Below are 20,495 nucleotides of genomic sequence, written 5' to 3' on the forward strand. Positions count from 1 at the left end.
CAAAATGTTGTCGTCCCTTTAATGGGAGACTTTTGGACAGTCCTTTTTCATGGTTTTCGCCAGTAGTGCATATGATCGGATAAAAACTGAGCATGTACTTGCATGCTCAGAGCCTCGAAGAAGGACTGTTATGTCTGCTGCCAACAGCGTCTCAAAAGTCTCTCATGGAATCTCGAATCTAGGCTGACAGCAATGAATAAATGGGCGTAGTGTGATTTCCCCTGATTGTTTTTCCCAAATACCTTGGTTGTACCAAGGTTGTACATATGTGTTCGTCTGTCCATAGGTTTAGGGAACAAAAGCATCCCGCTTAACCATATACCTAAACATTGTCATGAGTTTGCTGCTTATTATTGAATCATTGTATACTTAAAGGGTGGCTGCAGTGGTTATTTTAATAATTTAAACGATTAAACATTACTTTTTAAACCTGATGTATTTTTTTATTAAATGCGCAAGTATTTTAAAAATGGTTTTCAAGAGATTAGGGGAACCAACCCCGCCCCTAAAAGGGGCATAAACGTGACGTCATGTCGGGAACCCGAGCCGTCAGGCCCCCTGGCTGCGTGCATATAGAGACGTGTGCACTGTGTGGCGTGGTACCTGGGGGCGTGTAGTTAGGGACCAGACTCTTTTTGCCGACAATATGTTTGAATTCCCGACGTGACGTCGATGGTAGGGGGCAGTACCAATCCACAAAAGGGGGGGGGGCATGACTTATTCGCTAATTACGCAAGTGAGATATGTCGGGGGAAAAAACAAAACACATTTTGTTGAGGTTCAATACATATATCAGAAATAAATGACAGCAAAATTAACTGTTTTATGTTAATTCACTGCAGCATCCCTTTAATACACTCATATATCATTCCAATGTATTGATCAATAGTCCAATTTCTCCATAATTGTTGTAATGAATGAAAGCATTGAAATAACTCTAATACTGATTGTTCACCCCCAGGCTGCCTACCCACCTAACCACTACGTCAGACGAGTACCCCAACGTAAGATGCACATCTTTACCTTCACCCAGCTTGTACAGCTAGCTTGCTTGTGCGGGTTCGGCTTCGCTCCTTGGCCCTACCTCAAAATGGTCTTCCCCCTCCTCATCATGTTCTTCCTACCGATCAGGTCAGATTTCTTATTTGTGTTATTTTGTGTACCTGCTTGGGTTGTTTTTAAAGGCAGTGGACACTATTGGTAACTATTCAAAATAATTATCAGCATAAAACCTCACTTGATAACGAGTAATAGGGAGAGGTTGATAGTATAAAACATTGTGAGAAACGGCTCCCTCTGAAGTGAGAAAGAAGTTATTTTCCACAAATCTGATTTCGAGACCTCAGATTTAGAATTTGGGGTCTCGAAATCAACCATCTAAACGCACACAACTCGTGTGACCAGGGTGTTTTTTTCTTTTATTATTATCTCGCAAATTCAAAGACCAATTGAGCTCACATTTTCACAGGTTTGTTATTTTATGCATATGTTGAGTTACACCAAGTGAGAATACTGGTCTTAGACAATTACCAATAGTGTCCAGTGTCTTTAAAGTATGTATTTTCTCCTCGGAGATTGTCTGGAACTAGAGTTACCTGTAGAGGTTATCAGGTGATTAGGCCTTACAGGGATAACCTCGGATTCCAATGTTCAGACGTATGAACACAACACAATAATGAGTACGGCGCATGAGGGTTACACACCCATGTTCAGATACCCCAAGAGTGTATTTTCCTGTTCCTTACCCTAACCCTAAACCTAACCCTAAAGGCCAAGTCACACTGTAGCGATAACGAGAACGATCACGATGCAAAGAGAACGCATTGTTTCGGTTGAATTGCTCCACGCGGAATACGCACACGCTCATTCAACCAATGGAACGTGTTCTCTTTGCGTCGTTATCATTCTCGTTCTCGTTATCGCTATCGCTGCAGTGGGACCGGGCCTTAACCCTCGCATGTAAATCACGGTAGATTTTTTACCCTAATCCCACCCCTAGCCTGAGGGTGTCAGAATATATGGGTGTCGGAACATAGGGGTGTCGAAATATAGAGCAGTCATGAGACAGTCATGAGACTGCTTAATACACCCACGAACTTGAACGAGTAACCTAAGGTTCAAGCTTGTGAGTTTTGTTGTCAAACAATTTTGAATTGTTCTTTATTTCTAATTGCGGATGTCATTCTGGTTTTTGCAGACACCGTCTCGTACCCAAAGTCATCCACACCAAGTATCTTGATGCACTGGATAAATGCCACTAGAGGTTAACCCATCACATCAGGGACAGGTAAAATGTAAGTTGGTTTCAGAATAGAAGGGATCATCCCGTTGGCACCTGGAGGAGTAGAACTTTTAGAATTTTATATCGCAAATCTTAAATCCTTTTTTTTTTTTTTTTTTTTTTTACGTTTTGAAAAAATTAATCTCAGAAAAATAGCCGTTAAAACCTACAGGTGTGCTTGAAAGTGAGAGTGTACTAATGTTGATTAAAATTATAGCTTAAACTGTCCTGAAACCCAAGTGTATGCAGAAATCCTATGGCAGCAAGATGTAACGATTTGGTGTATGTCAGGTGAGAATCAAGGCTTTTACAAATCTACTTACAACAGTTAGACTCAACAATTTGTAGCCGTCCAGTCTTATGGGAAACAAGATGCAACGCTTTACTGGAAGTGTCTCTAGTGCGAGAAACAACTTTTTTACGAATAAAATCTAGATACTACGTATTAAAGCAATGACTTGTCGCTCTCAATCCTATGGCAGCAAGGTGCAACGATTTTGCTTCAAGTGTCTATCGTGTGAGAAACATTATTATTACAAATCTAAATACAACATTTTGACGCAACAGTTTGTAGCCACAAATTCAATTCAATTCAATTCAAAAATGGTTTATTAAAACATGTCTTGCAGTTAAAAACTGAATTGCACATGTCAACATCATAATATTTGTTTAAAAAAAATTACATCAAGTAGAAGTTAACAAAGAAAAGGACATTAAACAAGAAATTATTATTATATACATTGTCAAAAATACATTGGTAAAAAAAACCCAGTAGTGTACTTCTTAATACCTTTGAGGCCATAAATTCCATGGGTTGACACCACCCAACTATCTTGATTGGCGATGCTAGTTTTTTGTATTAGTCATTGATAAAGAGACCAATTAAGAACCTCGGAGGGGCTGGACAAGTCTTCAAATCTGTATCAAAACTTCTCCAGTACGTTCGTGCTGCGATATTGGTGACTACATTATTAATATGAACATCTCCGATCAAGACAAACCCAACTACCCACAGCAGGGTCGCAAACAAAAAACATGTTCAAATTGTTCTGTATTCTGAATGTGCTCCCTAAAAAAACAGGTACAGCTGCAAAAGGCATACATGTATATATCACTATTATTCGAAATGGCTTTTCTATGACTGCTTATGTGACACTAACAACGGGGCCAAATTCTATATAGCCTGTAAGCATAAAAACTTGTGAAGCACAGAAAAGGTTTGCTTAGCAGAAACAGGTTACCAGGCAAAAATACCATTATGTTTGCATTGTTGTTGTTGTTTTGTTTTTTGTTTTTTTTTCCATTTTTTTCCATTTTTTTTTTCACCCTTACATACAGTGATGTTTATGAAATTTTGCCAACGCACAATAAAACAATGATGCTTTTTCTCTCCCTTGTCTTGACCAATAACTTACATGTAGTACATTTCCAAAGAGGAAGATTCTATCTGAATGCATGATTACTCAGGATTAGTTTTAGACTTACTTTTTACGACCACTGTTTTTTTTAACGAGCTTTCAGATCAACAATTGGGATGTCTAAAATAGGATCGTTCCTTGTGGTTTACTCTTAAGCCAGGAAAAAATGAAGCTATTCACAGTTTGCAGGTTTTTGTGCATTTTTCTGTAGAAAAATGTATTTCATGAAAAACATTTGACGGCGCGTTTGTGAGCGCTCAGGGTAGATTTGAATTGTTGCGTCTTTGACGTGCTTACAAGAACTGCCTTCAAGTCAGCATGGCTTTTGGTTTGCTTACGATAAGCAGTGATTATGAAACAATGCTTAGAGCTGTTCAATACGCAAGAGCTGTTCAATAAGCAGGAAGAATTTGCATACAGGCTTTATCAATTTGGCTTACACCCTGCTTTGCAAGAAGAAAGATCAGTTAACTTATTTGGCCATTGAAACAGGTTATATACCCGGGCTACATACCAAAAATATATCTTAATAATAAAAGCATAAGGCCAGATGAGCAGCCTATTAAAAAAAAGGTTAATAGTTTGTCACGGTCCGACCCAAGTTTACCTTTGAAAAACTTTCCCTAGAAATGTGTATTATGTAACATTCCATCTGTCAGCTTAGACCTACTTGCAGTGGTCGCGATGATAAATCTGATACTTTAAGATACGAACAAAACTTAACAAAGCGAAAAAACGCAAAAACAAAACATAAACACGCAAGATGGATATAAGTGTAAAGAATTCAAAATGCCAATTTGCATGGTGCGACCCAGATTGGGATTCCGCTGTCTGAAACTCATCATGCAGTACTGATGTAGAAAGATAGAAAAAGAAGGCAAACAAATGTACACATAGCGAACAAATGTTTACTCATAACATGTTTTATCAATAAATGGTGTTTGAAGCTTTGCATGGTGTGGAGAATAAGCCATCAATATAAATATGAGTAGTAAACTTGCGGGTGCAACTGTTTCATTTCAAGTTTACTTTTCATATTCATATAATATAGTTACTCAAGCTTGTTGTTGTTCACGCAGGAAAGCTAAACTTTGCCCATAGAAATAAAACAAAATTGTTGTCCAACTGTAATTTGGACTGACCCAACTATGGTTTATAGGCCTATCTATATCATTAATAGAAAATAACCACCATGAAAGTATGTAAGAAATATAATTATAAGTATACCTCAATTTATACTCAGTTGTTCTACCTGAAATATTGCATTAATTATTACGTGCCAATTAAAGAAATCCGAATGTCACTGATTAGTGTGTTTTGGGGTTTTTGGAAAGTATAGAAAATTAGAATTGCGACAGAAGTTGTTAAAATTGTAGATTATAAGAAACCAAATTAAAGGGCATTTCTGAAGTGGTGCATTATATTTTCCTGGCCAAGGCTGTATTCCTAGTGCATGGTTCGGTACTAAAATATATTTGTAAAACCAACTTGGCAAAAATCTGTGTAGGAAGTTTACTTTTAACTTATCCAACAAAACTGACGGATTTATTAAAATAGACAATCAAATCAAATGTTAATAAGGAGGAAACCGTTTTTTTTATTATTTTTTTTTTTTATTATAAATTTATCAGGTAAAACTCTCCGCTTGCAAGAAATATAAAGATTGAAGGGTCATATTTTGGTAATGATTTGTGAACAAAAATGTGTAATTTTTATCTAAAAGCTTACTTGTTATAAAGGTGTTAATGGTAGTAAGCATCCTGCAAAAATGTTCCGTCTGATATGCCCATGTTGATTAAAATTTAAAGGCAGTGGACACTATTGGTTATCACTCAAAATAATTATTAGCATAAAACCTTACTTGGTAACGAGTAATGGGGAGAGGTTGATAGTATAAAGCATTGTGAGAAACGGCTTCCTCTGAAGTGACTTAGTTTTTCGAGAAAGAAGTAATTTTCCGCAAACTTGATTTCGAGACATCAAATTTAGAACTTGATTATAATCTCGCAACTTTGACAACCAATTGAGCTCAAATTTTCGCAGGTTTGTTATTTTATGCATATGTTGCGATACACCAAGTAAGAAGACTGGTCTTTGACAATTACCAATAGTGTCCAGTGTATTTAAAGGAAAATATTTTTTTATAGAAAACTACAACTTGATGTTTGCAAAACTGACCAAATGAAAAACAGGTACCTTGTTAGCTTTCCGATATAAATATATTTTCAAAAGCGAATGACCAAATCAAAAGATCATTTTATCAGACCATGATTTCTTGGGTGATAGTTTTTCAGATCAGAATGACCAAACTACACGGAGCTTACTGCGGATAAATAATATAATCTTGTAAACCAACCTTAGAGATTTAAGCTCAATCAATCAATGTTTTACTGCAACTTCTCGGCTCTATAACAAGGGGATTTTTGTAGTGACGTTAAAATGGATCCAGAATTTGTCAAACGGTTTTATTTATGATTTTGTGTAAGTTCCTTGCCAAAGCTCTCAGTTCCTTAACGAACGTAGCTTTAAATCGATGTATTAACAGGGTATTTATGAAATATTTATGTGAAACTTAAATTCTGAGAAAAGTTATTATTACAGTTTTGTTCAAACTATTCTATGAAATTTCTTGGATAATATCGTAGACAGAAGTAAAGGTTTATCCAGATTCATTGGACCACAGCTAGGCTCACCTTAATCCAATAGGAGAGTTTGGAACGCTAGGTGGCAGCAGACTTACCGGGTAAATGTCCATTGTTTACCTAATTCTGAGCAAGTGCACATTATCAAGAACAATGGATTTTACCTTGTACATGTTAGTCTGCTGCCACCAAGCGTCCCTAAAATGCCCCCTATTGTGTATGGTAAACTTGCTAAAGAGGAGCTCTACTGTCAAACTCGGTTTTGTGATGCACTCATTTTCTGATAGGTGGAGTCGTTATGAAAGTGGGGAAGATAAATTACAAGTGTCTAACCTCAGGTTTAACAGTGTTAAATGTTGGATACCAGGCAGTGCAATTATCAATGTTGATAGTCCGATACCTGAAGGTCCAAGATAGATCTCGAGACCTACAACACTGGCAATTATATAACAACAATTATTTCCTTCTTTCTTTCCTAGAGTCGGTTATTTGTTGGCAATTTTAGTGGAAGGATGGCCTTCTAGAGGTGCTGGTCACCCTGATTCCTCCTTGTCACTCACTAGATTGGTGTTTTATACAATTTGGAAAGTGAGTGTGTCACAGACCTTAAAGCCACTTTTTACTTAAAACCTACAAAACCTGGACTCGATTTTTTGGCTCTGCTTGCCGCCGAATTATGCGCTTATGGATCACCATTCTCTGCTTACTCTGTGAGCGCCGAATTATGCGCTTATGGATCACCATTCTCTGCTTACTCTGTGAGCGCCGAATTTCTGCGCTATCTGTGTAAAAGTGAAGAATGCCTATAGTAGCGGGGATTATGCACGTCCACAAGCAAAGATTTCATGCTAACCCATGAACCACGTAGACATTAGCGCCGTTTTATACCTGCTTACATAAGCGCTGATTCTATGTTACGGTAAGCGAAGTCATGAAATTGGGTTGTGATGTTTGAAAATAAGTGAAAATACGTGCGTTGTTTTTTCTCTCCCTGTTTTCTTGTGATTGCGATGACCAATTGAGCTTAAACTCTACAGGCTTGTTATTTCTTGTATATGTTGGATCAGATAGATTGTGGATCAAACTGGTCTTTGACAATAATCAAAGTTGTACAGGATATTTTATGAATTTGTTTTGGTAAATATTTAACTTGTGAGAGAGTTTTTGTTGAAGAAAATTACATAACATCTTGCGTGACAATCTTCATATTGGGAAAGAAAGAAACAGCTACATTTTGTTGATTTAAATTGGTGTTTTTTTCTGCTTTAACTTTTACAAATATGCGTTATTTATGAGGTCATAAAGGAATGGGCAATTTGTATCATAATGTAGATATACAAAAAGATATTTATCACAAAGTTCCTGATTTATATTTGTAGATATTGTGTAATACTAAAGTTAATGGAAACAAAGTGTGAGGTTGATCGTTTGCTCTTTAGGTCTTTATTACTACACAGCAGCCATCTTTTCCACACTCCAGCGGGATTTGAACCTGAGGCCTGCGGATTGGTGTGCTGGTACTCTACCAACTGAGCTATCTAGCACTATAGTTGTGGCGGTCTCCCCAGGTTTTCAATATTTTTGTGCAGGGCTATCAGTCAGAATCCATAAGACTGTTAACTGCAGTGTAGCCAGGGTTCCCAAGTAGGAGATGATAGTCTCCTGACGATGACTAGAGCAAGCTAGTCGAAAAGTTGAGACCAATTTAAGAACTGACTCTGTGGTAGTACAGTTAATTACGATCCTTTTAAGCTAAAGTTGAAGTCACAGCCTATTTCTATACCATCCGCCCGGGTAATAGGTAATAAGCAGGACAGTTCTTTTCAAAACTAAAAAGTCTCCCGAACACCGAACAATCTATCCCGCGGTAGTAGAATAAAGAAAGGCAGCTCTCTAAGAACAAACTCTACCTAGGAGGTAGATACACACATGGTGTAACCACAAACCGAATTTACAGGAGATAAGACTTGTTCATTTTTGGCTTCTGACTGGCACCTTGAACAAAAATATTAACAATATAGTTAGAACATCAATATAGGGCTAGATGGCTCAGTTGGTGGAGCGTCGTCATGTTAATCCAGAGGTCCCTGGTTCAAATTCTGCTCTAGTCCATTTTATTTGTTCATCCCCAAATCATTGAAGATTTTAACAAAGTAACACTTTTGTCATTATTTTAGGGTGCACTCCACTGGCGTGATTTGGTGATACATTCCGAAGGCGGAGCTTTTAATCCTTCTATTATGCAACTGCCAAAAAGCTAAAGCTTCTTGCGTATAAGAAACAAGATTTTAGCTCAATGCGTTGCTTCTGTGCGTTTGGTTATCCATTGAAGCCAATGTAAGTGAGTTGGGCGTGAATTGCACTTGAAGATGTGGGTTCGAAATCCGGCTAAGCTAACTGCTGAATTCACAATGACTTGAACCTAGTGCCTGGTTTACTGATTCACAAGTTATTGGTATGTGCCATTCACATTCATAGACGTTAAAGGCAGTAGACACTATTGGTAATTACTCAAAATAATTGTAAGCATAAAACCTTACATGGTAACAAGTATTGTGGAGAGGTTGATAGTACAAAACATTGTGATAAACGGCTTCCTCTGAAGTGTCGTAGTTTTCGAAAAAGAAGTAATTTTCCACAAATTTGATTTTGAGACCTCAAGTTTAGAATTTGAGGTCTCGAAATCAAACATCTGAAAAGCACACAACTTCGTGTGACAAGGGTGTTTTTTCTTTCATAGTTACCTCACAACTTCGTCGACCAATCGAGCTCAAATTTTCACAGGTTTGTTATTTTATGCATAATTATGTTGAGATACACCAAGTGAGAAGACTGGTCTTTGACAATTACCAATAGTGTCCACTGCCTTTAAACAAATGTTGTGTATGAGAGAGATTGGCTGACACCAGCTTGGCGCTTATATCCACTTATGGGAGCTTTGCTGAGTTTCCTTGTTGGGAAGGTAATACAAACACACGCACATGACTGTCATAATTTTATAAAAAAGAGACCAAAGGTGCATTTTCACTGTCAAAACCAATGACTGTTTCGGTTGATCTTACCATTGGTCAAATACTGGGCATTGACTGAAACATTATTGGTTACAGACACACCCGGGCTGGTTTTTCCTTTTTTCCCCTTATAGCTTTGATTTGGTGAACATTGTTTTGTATGGAGGAGGGACACGGTGGCTGTATGTACAACGATAAAGGCCTATAACTGAGTTCCATGCTTATCAGAGTTTAAGACTTTTGTAAATACTTTGTTGTTGCAATTTTCTTGTTGATACGAGTATATTTCCGAAGCGAATAGAGATGTCCTTGTTGTACTAAAAGTAACCAAAAACCACAGAGTGAAGTTTTATAACACATTTATGCCTAAAGGAGAATTTAAAATTAGCACAACGTTCTTATTTAATATAGTCTATGCAATATGTTGATAAAGTTGTTGCCACTCTTTCCTGGTGCAGTGTATACTTGCCACTAATACATAGGGTGACTCTAGCAAGACGAAAGAATTTCCCAGTCACTAGTGCTTTTGTTGGACCTAGTCGTATAAACAATTACTTGTTTTATAACGGCACTTTCTTTTATAAAAATTTGGTATTACCACATAAGAATAATAATAGCGTTTCCAAGCTTTGTATTTTGTTTATTTTTTGGGAGTTGTTTTAGAGTGCATAAAATATTTCAGGGAATGAATTGGTTCTTTAGTGTTAAAAAAGAAGATATTGTAGATAACAAATAACGCCCGCAAATTGATGATTTCGAAAGGCCCAAGTAATTGCCCGGATTTTCAAATAAATCCTCGCCAAACTGGCCTTCGGAGGGCGCCAAATTCTGCTTGTTTTTGTTTTGTGAAAGATCCTTGTTGAATAACATTCATCACACCTTATTTTTTTGCTTATTTTTTTGCAAGTAGAACAGCTAGTTGGATTTCTTGTATACAGCAAAAACGGCATCGCAGTGACATTTCTGAAAACAGTATTTTTCTCAAGTTGTTCAAATTGTGCTATAATTTATTTTGTGAAGAAGTTATTTAATGATTGTTTGCGGATATAATTGGTTTTACATTTCCAAAGAGGACATACTGAGTTATTGTTTGAAGTAAAAATTATCTATGAAAAGGGATCTGATTTTTATTTCTACAACTTTGTTTTTAAAATACCAGATAATTTTTATATAGCTATAGAAGTATTTAGAAAGTTCTGTTGTGTCTGAATGGTTGACTTTTAAATTGATTTAATTGATATTTTATGATATGTTACAAGTTCAGGGTTTAAATTTTCATAGAGCTGGCCATCAGAAGAGGAAAACAATGAAGACATTCACTTTTATAAACCACAACTTATGGCACCGGCTTACAGCTCTGGCTTACGCCCCAGGCTTAGATACTGTCCCCCCTGTTTGAAATTCTGTACTAAAATTGTATGGTTTTCAAAATTACGGATGGGGCTCTAGCCGTAGTCCATAAGCCAAAGCAGTTGTTTTCTGAAAAGAGCTGTTTTCCAAAGCAGTTCTTTTCCATCAGGCCCCAAACATCAGGGCCCAATTTTCATAAAGCATGTAAGCACAAAAAACTTGCTAAGCACAGAAAAGTCTAGCTTAGCAAAAATACAACAACAAAAAAGAGCAATTAAACTATACATCAACATTTCTGTGATGGATATATAGCCCACTCAATTGTTGTGTAGCAAAGGAATTTGCTGAGCATACATTTTCTGCTAAACAGCTTCATAAAGTTGGGCCCTGATGGTCCTACACTGGTGTTCTGTTTCTTCTTTCTAAAGAGCAGGTAGTTTTTCACTATCCACCAGCTTCAGTGAAATTTGCACCTCGGCTTTTGTGAAATATTTTTAGTACATGATTACAACCATTTTTTTTAGTATCTTAAAAGTGAGAATTCATCCTTTTTTTTTTAGTTTCTTAAAAAGTATGATTACTCTTTTGAAGAAATTCTTCACAAACTTGTTTTATGGGGAAGTAGACATTTGCCCCACAGTTGCTTTGAGTAAATAAATACAGCCAAGTAAAAACCTAACATTGTGTCAATCAGTTTTATTTTGTTTACTTTGTTGTTGTTTATGTCAATTATTGTTTACTTCACTTTAAAATAAATGATATATTGACTATTTCTTTCCACAGATGTATCTTTAACATTTGATCGTCGTCAATACCATCAAAGGTTGTAATATAGGTCAACGTAGTGATAGTTCAAAAGTGATGTCTGCGGCCCACAAAAGACAAAACTGTATTACCGGTAAGCAAGATTCTGCAGAAAACTATGTATAAAGCAAAAGTGTACTTCATAAAAAAAATTGTACAACTTGACATCAATATTCCATGGAAGTATGGAAAAAAATGTGTATTTGAATTGAACTATTGTTTACAAGAACTCGGTGTGCAGGCAAGATAGCGTGCCTTTTGCTTTGCTTGTGTAACAGTGAACTTTTATTCTGTAATGAAACCAAGGTTGCCTCATAAGTGAACTTAGTAGCTCGCAAGCTTGAGGAAACCTGTAAACAAGGGTGCTTGCTTTGTGAACCAGAAACACTGGGGGCTACTATTCCATGATATGTTTTTAGTAACGTGCACTACCCATCCCATGCCCAGTAAATGGGACCTGCTACAGCTTTTGTCCCAACTGAAGGATTTGGCAATTGTGCTTAAAGGCAGTGGACACTATTGGTAATTACTCAAAATAATTATTAGCATAAAACCTTTCTTGGTGACCAGTAATAGGGAGAGGTTGATGGTATAAAACATTGTGAGAAACGGCACCCTCTGAAGTGCCATAGTTTTCGAGAAAGAAATTTTTCCACAAATTTGATTTCGAGACCTCAGATTTAGAACTTGAGGTCTTCAAATCAACCATCTAAACGCACACACCTTCGTGTGACAAGAATGTTTTTTTCTTTCATTCATATCTCGCAAGTTCTATGACCGATTGAGCTCAAATTTTCACAGGTTCGCTATTTATGCATATGTTGAGACCCACGAACTGTGAAGGCTAGTCTTTGACAATTACCAATAGTGTCCACTGCCTTTAAGTATTTTGCTCAGTCAAGTACAAGAGTGCCATGCCCACGACCAGGACTCAAACCCACACACTCTCAGCTGCTCAGAAACACCAGTGCTCGAGTCTGGTTCTCTTAACTGCTCGGCCACAACACACCCCAAATGAAATAGAGAATGTACTGTTAGGAAAAAGAATTAAACTAAGCTGATAACACATCCCCAACAGAGTGTGCTTGTTCCCAAACCGACTTAAAGGAACAGTTGCCTTCCCTTGGCTCGGTAGAGTTGGTCTTATGAAAGTGGGCCCTGGAGCTCTTAGTCTGGTTCTCTTAGTCTGGTTCTCTTAGTCTGGTTCTCTTAGTCTGGTTCTCTTAGTCTGCTTCTCTTAGTCTGCTTCTCTTAGTCTGGTCCTCTTAGTCTGGTTCTCTTAGTCTGGTTTTCTTAGTCTGGTCCTCTTAGTCTGGTCCTCTTAGTCTGGTTCTCTTAGTCTGGTTCTCTTAGTCTGGTTCTCTTAGTCTGGTTCTCTTAGTCTGGTTCTCTTAGTCTGGTTCTCTTAGTCTGCTTCTCTTAGTCTGGTTTTCTTAGTCTGCTTCTCTTAGTCTGCTTCTCTTAGTCTGGTCCTCTTAGTCTGGTCCTCTTAGTCTGGTTCTCTTAGTCTGGTTCTCTTAGTCTGGTCCTCTTAGTCTGGTCCTCTTAGTCTGGTTCTCTTAGTCTGGTTCTCTTAGTCTGGTTCTCTTAGTCTGGTTCTCTTAGTCTGGTTCTCTTAGTCTGGTTCTCTTAGTCTGGTTCTCTTAGTCTGGTTCTCTTAGTCTGCTTCTCTTAGTCTGCTTCTCTTAGTCTGCTTCTCTTAGTCTGGTCCTCTTAGTCTGGTTAACTTAGTCTGGTTCTCTTAGTCTGGTTCTCTTAGTCTGGTTCTCTTAGTCTGGTTCTCTTAACGGTTCGGCCACAACACATCCCCAATGAAATAAAGAATGTACTTATGAAATACTGTTAGGAAATGGAATTAAACTCAGATAATATTACACATCCCCACAAAATGTGCTTGTTCCATAACCGACTTATAATGACAGATTTCACGAGCCATTCCTTCAATTCCCAAGCCCAACTTTTAAAGCCTAATTCTACAAAAATCTAAGCACAGATCCCTCATGTTATGATAAATCAATGACATGACCTATAAAACGTTACTACTCAAAAGATTTTGAGGGCCTACAAATTATGATAATCAGTTTGGCTCTTGAATGTTGGCCTAAATATGTTTAGAGTAGTAAACCCCACAGTGTAACTGACATAGCGCCCTCTATTGGTAGTATTTTGTTAAAGCCATTCAGATGCAGATCCAAGAACTTTACCATGGGGTCTTAACAGCCGCCTCCTCTCCTAAAGAAAGAACAACAAACACACACAAAACAAAGTTGTTGTTAAGTGTAATTTTAAGGTTATGAATTTAGAATCTGTAGGCATTAGGAATTTCGATCTGTAGCAAAAGTTTAAAGATTCTGATAGTGGATAGTAGCAATACTCAACAAGGTTTGCTTTGACACCATGTAATACATCCTGTTTTTGAGTAGTGGTGGCTCTTAACATTCAACTTACAATTTAAAGGGACACATTGTCCTGGATTGGTCCATGCAAAGTGTTTGAAACCGTTTGTTATGAAGTCGAAAGATGTTTTAAAGACAGTGGACACTATTGGTAATTGTCAAAGACCAGTCTTCTCACTTGCTGTATCTCAACATATGCATAAAATAACAAACCTGTGAAAATTTGAGCTCTATCAGTCGTCAAAGTTGCGAGATAATAATGAAAGAAAAAAACACCCTTGTCATACGAAGTTGTGTGCGTTTAAATAGTTGATTTCGAGACCTCACATTCTAAACTTTAGGTCTCGAAAACAAATTCGTGGAAAACTACTTCTTTCTCGAAAACTACGTCACTTCAGAGCGAGCTGTTTCTCACAATATTTTATATTATCGACCTCTCCCCATTACTCATAATCAAGGTGTTATGCTAATAATTATTTTCAATAATTACCAATAGTGTCCACTGCCTTTAAAAGTAGAATGTAATGATCCACACAAACATGCCTCGAAATCACGTGGTTTTCCTTTGCTAACTAACACGGTATATCTGTGTGGATTGTTATAATCTATATTTTAAAACATCTTTCTAACTTAATGCATTTCATAACAAAATGGTTTCCAACACTTTCCAAAGACCAACTCGACCGATCCAAGAAAACTCGTCCCTTTAACAAAGAACCAATTAAAGAGGGTGGAGGCGTTTGTTGTGAAATAGAATGAGAAGTTGGCTGCTGCTTATATTCTGAAAACTATAGCAAGAAATATTGTAATACTTAGCGCTAAGATTGCTGAACACTGTAAAGGTTTGTTCTTCTAATCAACTGTGTAAAAAGAGCTTATTTTGTTTGTAGGAAATTAAAACAAGTTCAAAAATAAGTCAATCCGACATCAGGTATAGTTTTAACTATGATTTCCATTTACCCGAAAATCATTTTAGAAAGTCACCTAAAATAAAAAGACAAGTTAACCAAATAGTTCTTTTTCCTTTTTTTACTTTATTACTTCTATTTCCAGAGTAAATTTGTTATAAAATGCAAATGTGTTGAGTGCAGCACAAGGCCGCCCAATAGGAGACTTTCCAACGCTAGGCGGCAGCAGACATACCGGGTAAATTTCCATTGTTTACGTAGTTCTGAACATGCGCATAATCCTGAGAACAATGGATTTACCCGGTAAGTCTGCTGCCCTCTATCGTCCCAGAAAGTCTCCCATTAGATAATTATCCCAACTTAAGTGCTGGATATGCCCTACTGTACTTCAGACAGGTGCAAAATCTATCTGGGCAAGTTTTCTAAATTGGGCATATGACACAATCGTAATAAGCTGAGAAACAAAGTTTACAATTTATTTACAGTAAAATGCAAATCTGTAAAAAAAAAATTCCCACAAACTGAAACCCTTACAGTGCAACTGAAAATGGTCATAAAGCAAGCACACATAAAAAAAAAACAATACTACTATTTTTTCTATTATATACATATTCATCTTTAATAAAAGTGGTTTAACGCTTTTTAAAATTGGCATTTACAAGCAGTCTTGGACTGATTACACATTATATAGTAATATAATACAACATAACATACCGTTTAAGCATAATGTACAATGCCAATTTTCTTGAAGAAAATTGAATGGAATAGCTTCGTTCGATAGGTAGGTGGCCTTCGACACGAGAAGGTAGTAAACAAAAACAAAAAAACTTATTTTGTACGAATGAAGTAGGGGCACTCGGACTTCTCAATTTCTCCTGAAAATGCCTTAAGCCCTACCAAGCCAATTCCCATGAAATAAAACCCCAGGAAATTCAGGGGTAATGTTAATCCAACCACCACCCCTCTGTTTGTTTCATACTTGGTGCAACTGTCCTGTTGGGGACAAAAAAAAACAACCCCAAAACACAACTCAGGATGCAAACCCATGGGGGCTATTTGGCCTTACGACACTGGACACTATTGGTAAATGTCAGATGCTTGATTTGGAGACCTTGAGGTCTTTCGAGGTCTTGAAATCAAATTCGTGGAAAATTACTTCATTCTCGAAAACTACGTCACTTCAGAGGGAGCTGTTTCTCACAATGTTTTATACTATCAACCTCTCCCCATTACTTGTTACCAAGTAAGGTTTTATGCTAATAATTATTTTGAGTAATTGCCAATAGTGTCCACTACCTTTAAACGTACTCCACAGCAGGATTAGCTATTTCCAAGGAAATGTTTTCTGATTCAATGCTTGGAAAATGTTTACAACTCAAGAGTAGAAATGTTAACTAAAATTTCCTTGGAAATTGATTTAGTGTGAAAGGGGCTGTACTACCCTTTGAATTCCATCCCCCCACCCTTTAAAAAACAATTTCAGTTCGTACTTCACTATTTGCTTAAGTAATGCAACCCTGTTACTTAAGATTCATTTCCTATTGACAAGGCTAGATAGAGGGGTAACATACACCCAGATGGGGGTAGCCATGGCTAAGCAGCCCAACTTGCAAAATTAAATTCATTCAGAAAAAAAGAAGTGCAAAGATAAGCAGTTTTGCCATAAAACCAAATAAAAATGTAAAGGGACAAAGACAGGACATGTTAGATTCAAAAACATACGACGTATGTCTCTGAAACGTTGAAATGGAAAATGTCCCTTCAATTTACCCAGAAGAGATCTTATCTTAATTTTTTTATTTTTTATAAAATTTGTGAGTTGCGCTGTTTTGCCATGGAAGGGCCGCCATAGGCACTTGTCAAGCTGTCACAGTGCCAGGCTCCTCGTCTTTTACAACACATGATTTCATTATTATTTTTTTTAAAGAGAAGATTTTTAGACATTGAGATAATAAATAGCAACTTATTGAAATGAATTATCGTGGGCTCTCGGCAGGAAGTTTGTGCGCTAACTCGATCAGCGCCATCGCTCCTAACATCTTCTCGCGTTGTTCCTGGAGCCTTCGACGCGCTATGGCACGAGGGCGCTTTGGGGTGCTTCCATTCTGAGCCGTCATGTCCGCTTCACGTTTTCTCTTGGCCTGTTGCTCTTGCTGTTTTGTGTCAATTCGCTCTCGGTAAGTTTCCACATACCTGTAATGAAAACATGTAATGTATGATTATTTTTCTAAGTATATGAATGTTTTGATACTATACTATACTATACTACAAAGGCATTTATAAAGCGCTTTACCAAAAAAATGTACTACTATACAGGAACTGCAAGCGAAGAAACTTGATGCATAAACAGTCAATGTTTTAGGAAGTTTGTTTCAAAAACAGTGGGAGAAGACAAAGAAAAAAGCATGCTTACCTAAGTTTTGAAGGTTGCAACCCACAATAACAACAATAAGTTGGGGGGGGGGGGCCGTTTGCCTCTTTAGCAGGGATGCTACAAGACTCTTTTTGTTTGAAATGGTCTTACAGCAGAGCTGTGCAACTTTGGCACACAACAATGTGCTCCTGTTAAACTCTAGAGCCCAATTGCATAGAACACAAAAAGTAGCATAAGCAAAACAACAGCACGCTTACCAGAATAAGGGTACAATCCAAAATAACATTCCACATGAACTATTTAAGACTGGTTTCCTGCTACATCTTTGAGCAATGTTTGCTGCTTAAGCAGAGATGAGCAGAGTACCAGTCACAAGTTGTACTTGTGACACACTGACATGGTAGTTTGACTGGTAACCTTATCCTGGTAAGCAAAATTGGTTTATGCTTAGCTACCTTTTGTGCTAAAATCGCTCTTTGAAATTGGGCCCAGGTGTGGTAGTATTACTCACCTCTGTAACCACAAGTTGACATCCTCGCTGTTTTCATCGTTGCGTAGAATTTCTTCCATCAATGTCTCGTTGCTCTCTCGTTGTAGGGTGGCGTACGGGTGATCTGCACAATGCCTGTTGGCGTGTGTGAAACGACTCACACAACCTGGATATTCAACAAAAAATATGCACAGAATTTATGACCAGTTTGATTTTTTTTTTTAAACTTGTAACCATTCCCCATAACCATTTTGAGATATGGTGGATTGATCATTACTATATGACACAATTTGGTTTGGGTACATTTATCTTTATACACTCTATCCAAAGAGTGCACTCCTGCAATGTCCACCATATCTCAAAAAGGCAAATTCCTCAAAGACTGTTGGCACTTTGCTCACTCCATTCATTAGTCGGGACTAAATTGGGGCTTTCCTATGCCTAGAGACAACACTGAATGAAACGGTCATTGTTTACGAGCGCCAAAACACACACGAAGATTGTGAAAGTGATGTTGGGAGAACCACGTTAGAAAAGTGTGCTTTGTGGATGAGACAGGGTACTCTGTCAAACGCTGGCTTTAAAAAAATTCTTGATTTTTTACACACCATGGCATTCTTGATTTTTTACACACCATAGCGAAAATTTATAACAACAATCTTCCAATTCTGCCCTCTGTAATATATAAACCACATAACGGGTACTAACCTTTAGCAGTGCAGAAGAATGGCTTTTCCCCGGTGTGCAGCCTCTGATGTGTCTTGAGTTGGCCGCTTTGCACAAAGGCACGACCACAGTTTGGGTAGTCACACTTGAAAGGTCGTTCACCTACATCAAAATAAAGAGACAGAAAGAAATATACAAAGTATTAGTAATCATCACACACATACAAGGCTTCATAGCAACCATTTAATATATCCCCCCCCCCCCCCGCCCTAGTTGTTGAGGAAAACAACCAAGTACCAAGTGAACAATCGCAGGTCTTCTTGATAACGTCACGTCCATTACCTAAAAATTAAAGGAGGGTTTGCCCTCAACTTTTTCAGTGGCTAACCAAGTCAATAGTCCGCAAAATTTTTCACTGGTCCATTTTTTTAATTGTAAAGGTTTCCTTTCACAAGGTTATAACATAGGACCGGACACTCAGATTGCCAGATTACAACGCATACAAAATTCAGCGGCCAGACTTGTTACCAGAACTCGCACTCGGGAATCCATCACACCCATTCTTAAGGACCTCCATTGGCTGCCAATACGGGCTAGAATTGATTTTAAAGTTTTGGTTCTGACTTATCAATGTATCCATGGTATTGCCCCCGTTTATCTTCAAAGCTTAGCTCAGGAGTACAAAACAACCAGAAATCTGCGATCTTCAAATAAATCCCTGCTGACTCCCCCTGTAATCAAAACCAATTCGTACGGTTCCCGCTCTTTCCAATATGCATCAGTTGAGTTATGGAACAGTCTTCCAGAGGTTGCCAAACAGGCTGAGACATCAGAACAATGCAAAACCCGGTTAAAAACATATCTGTTTACTTTGTACAATAATTGTTGATTTCCTTTTACAGCGCATAATTAATAGAGACCTCACGGTGATATGCGCTATATAAGAATGGTTTTATTATTATTATTATTATTATTATGGGACTTGTAATTTCATCTGATGAATAGAGTGATTTTCATGTATGCTGTAGCGATGGGAGACTTCAGCAATAAACTAGCGGGAAAGTTTCCATATGCCGCAGTGAAACACCACTTTTCAATTGTAATCGATTGAAAATAACAAGATTTACATTGTTTTCCAAGTCTTCCTTACAGTTGCACTCATGTTTGAATGATTTATGTAGCGTAATTCATTTTCAATCACAATGCTGACTATGATCATGAAATAGTAAATACACCTTTTTTTTATTTTATCCATCACTTCCAAGAAAATATAATATAATAATTATACAAACAGTCAAAACTCAAAAGAGAAAACACAAAACAAAGCAGCGTAGAGGAACAATGAAACTTGAAAGTTGGAGACCAACATTTTAATTTATCATTTTATAAACATTAATAACATCAATAAATCATCATGATCATGAATGATGGTCATGGGTACCTGAAAAAGTAAACATTTAAACTTGAATTTTTTTAAATAAACAAGTTAAATCTCACCTGTATGTGTTCTGAGGTGAGCTTGGAGCGATTTCTCACGAGGAAACACCCTCTGACAAATCTTGCATCTGATTGCATTCCCAGATGTCGATCCCTCCTTCTGTAATTCAGGAATAGACTCCGCGCGTGGACGGCCTCTCGAGCTGGGACTCTGCAGTGCTTGCACCGGTGGGCGACCGGGTATGAAACCGCGCTCAGACCCGGGCGAACTGCATGAACTACTCGGACTCAGCTGAACGTTCCGGACACTCTCGGCCCACTTCCACGGGTAAAGTTCACCCAAACCAGGGCTTACCGGGCTCCGTGGCAGTGCGTCCAGCCGTAGTGAACGAACTGGCGATCTCATGATCTTATTCGGGCAGATTTTCTGTGGGGAGTTGGTTAGAACCGAAGCCATATTGTCCTGCATCTTCTCTCGATCTTGACGTTAATGTTACGTTTTGTGTGTGTAAAATGTTACGCGCCAAGTAATGAACGGGCACCCGAATTTGGCGCCTTTAAACCGAAATGCAACATGGGTAATCTGCAGGGCGCGCGCATCAAGTATTGCCTTCCCACGTATTTTTCCTCCTGGTTCTAGCATCATGATGTCCAATACAATCGTAGGAATCCAGAAGTAGTAATTATTAAAGGGCGCGGGTTGTGTTGATTGATCAAT

The 20,495-nt window shown here is 37.8% G+C and overlaps 2 protein-coding genes across 8 annotated transcripts in view; one reads left to right on the plus strand and one right to left on the minus strand.

Moving 5' to 3' along the window:
* LOC117297371 (sodium bicarbonate transporter-like protein 11) overlaps positions 1-8,896 on the plus strand; it is a 58,625-nt gene extending 49,729 nt beyond the window's left edge. For 6 of the 7 annotated variants that reach the window (XM_033780357.1, XM_033780359.1, XM_033780362.1 and 3 more), the window contains 2 exons: positions 962-1,131; positions 2,198-2,412. In XM_033780357.1, coding sequence (XP_033636248.1) covers positions 962-1,131; positions 2,198-2,261 — 234 coding nt within the window. In that variant the 3' untranslated portion in view covers positions 2,262-2,412. Of the gene's footprint in view, positions 1-961; positions 1,132-2,197; positions 2,413-8,518 lie in introns of those variants that run through there. The other variant, XM_033780356.1, reaches the window with a different exon arrangement.
* Positions 8,897-16,043: 7,147 nt separating this feature from the next.
* On the minus strand, positions 16,044-20,464 carry LOC117297372 (zinc finger protein 367-like). Its single transcript, XM_033780364.1, has 4 exons — positions 19,838-20,464; positions 18,383-18,502; positions 17,696-17,840; positions 16,044-17,003 (listed from the first exon to the last, which is right to left on the minus strand). Exons 1-4 carry the CDS (start codon positions 20,244-20,246, stop codon positions 16,787-16,789), a joined length of 891 nt encoding a protein of 296 aa, XP_033636255.1. The 5' UTR covers positions 20,247-20,464; the 3' UTR covers positions 16,044-16,786.
* Between the last annotated feature and the right edge of the window lie 31 nt (positions 20,465-20,495).

The sequence above is a fragment of the Asterias rubens genome, chromosome 12 (assembly GCF_902459465.1).
Source record: "Asterias rubens chromosome 12, eAstRub1.3, whole genome shotgun sequence".
Classification (NCBI taxonomy): domain Eukaryota; kingdom Metazoa; phylum Echinodermata; class Asteroidea; order Forcipulatida; family Asteriidae; genus Asterias; species Asterias rubens.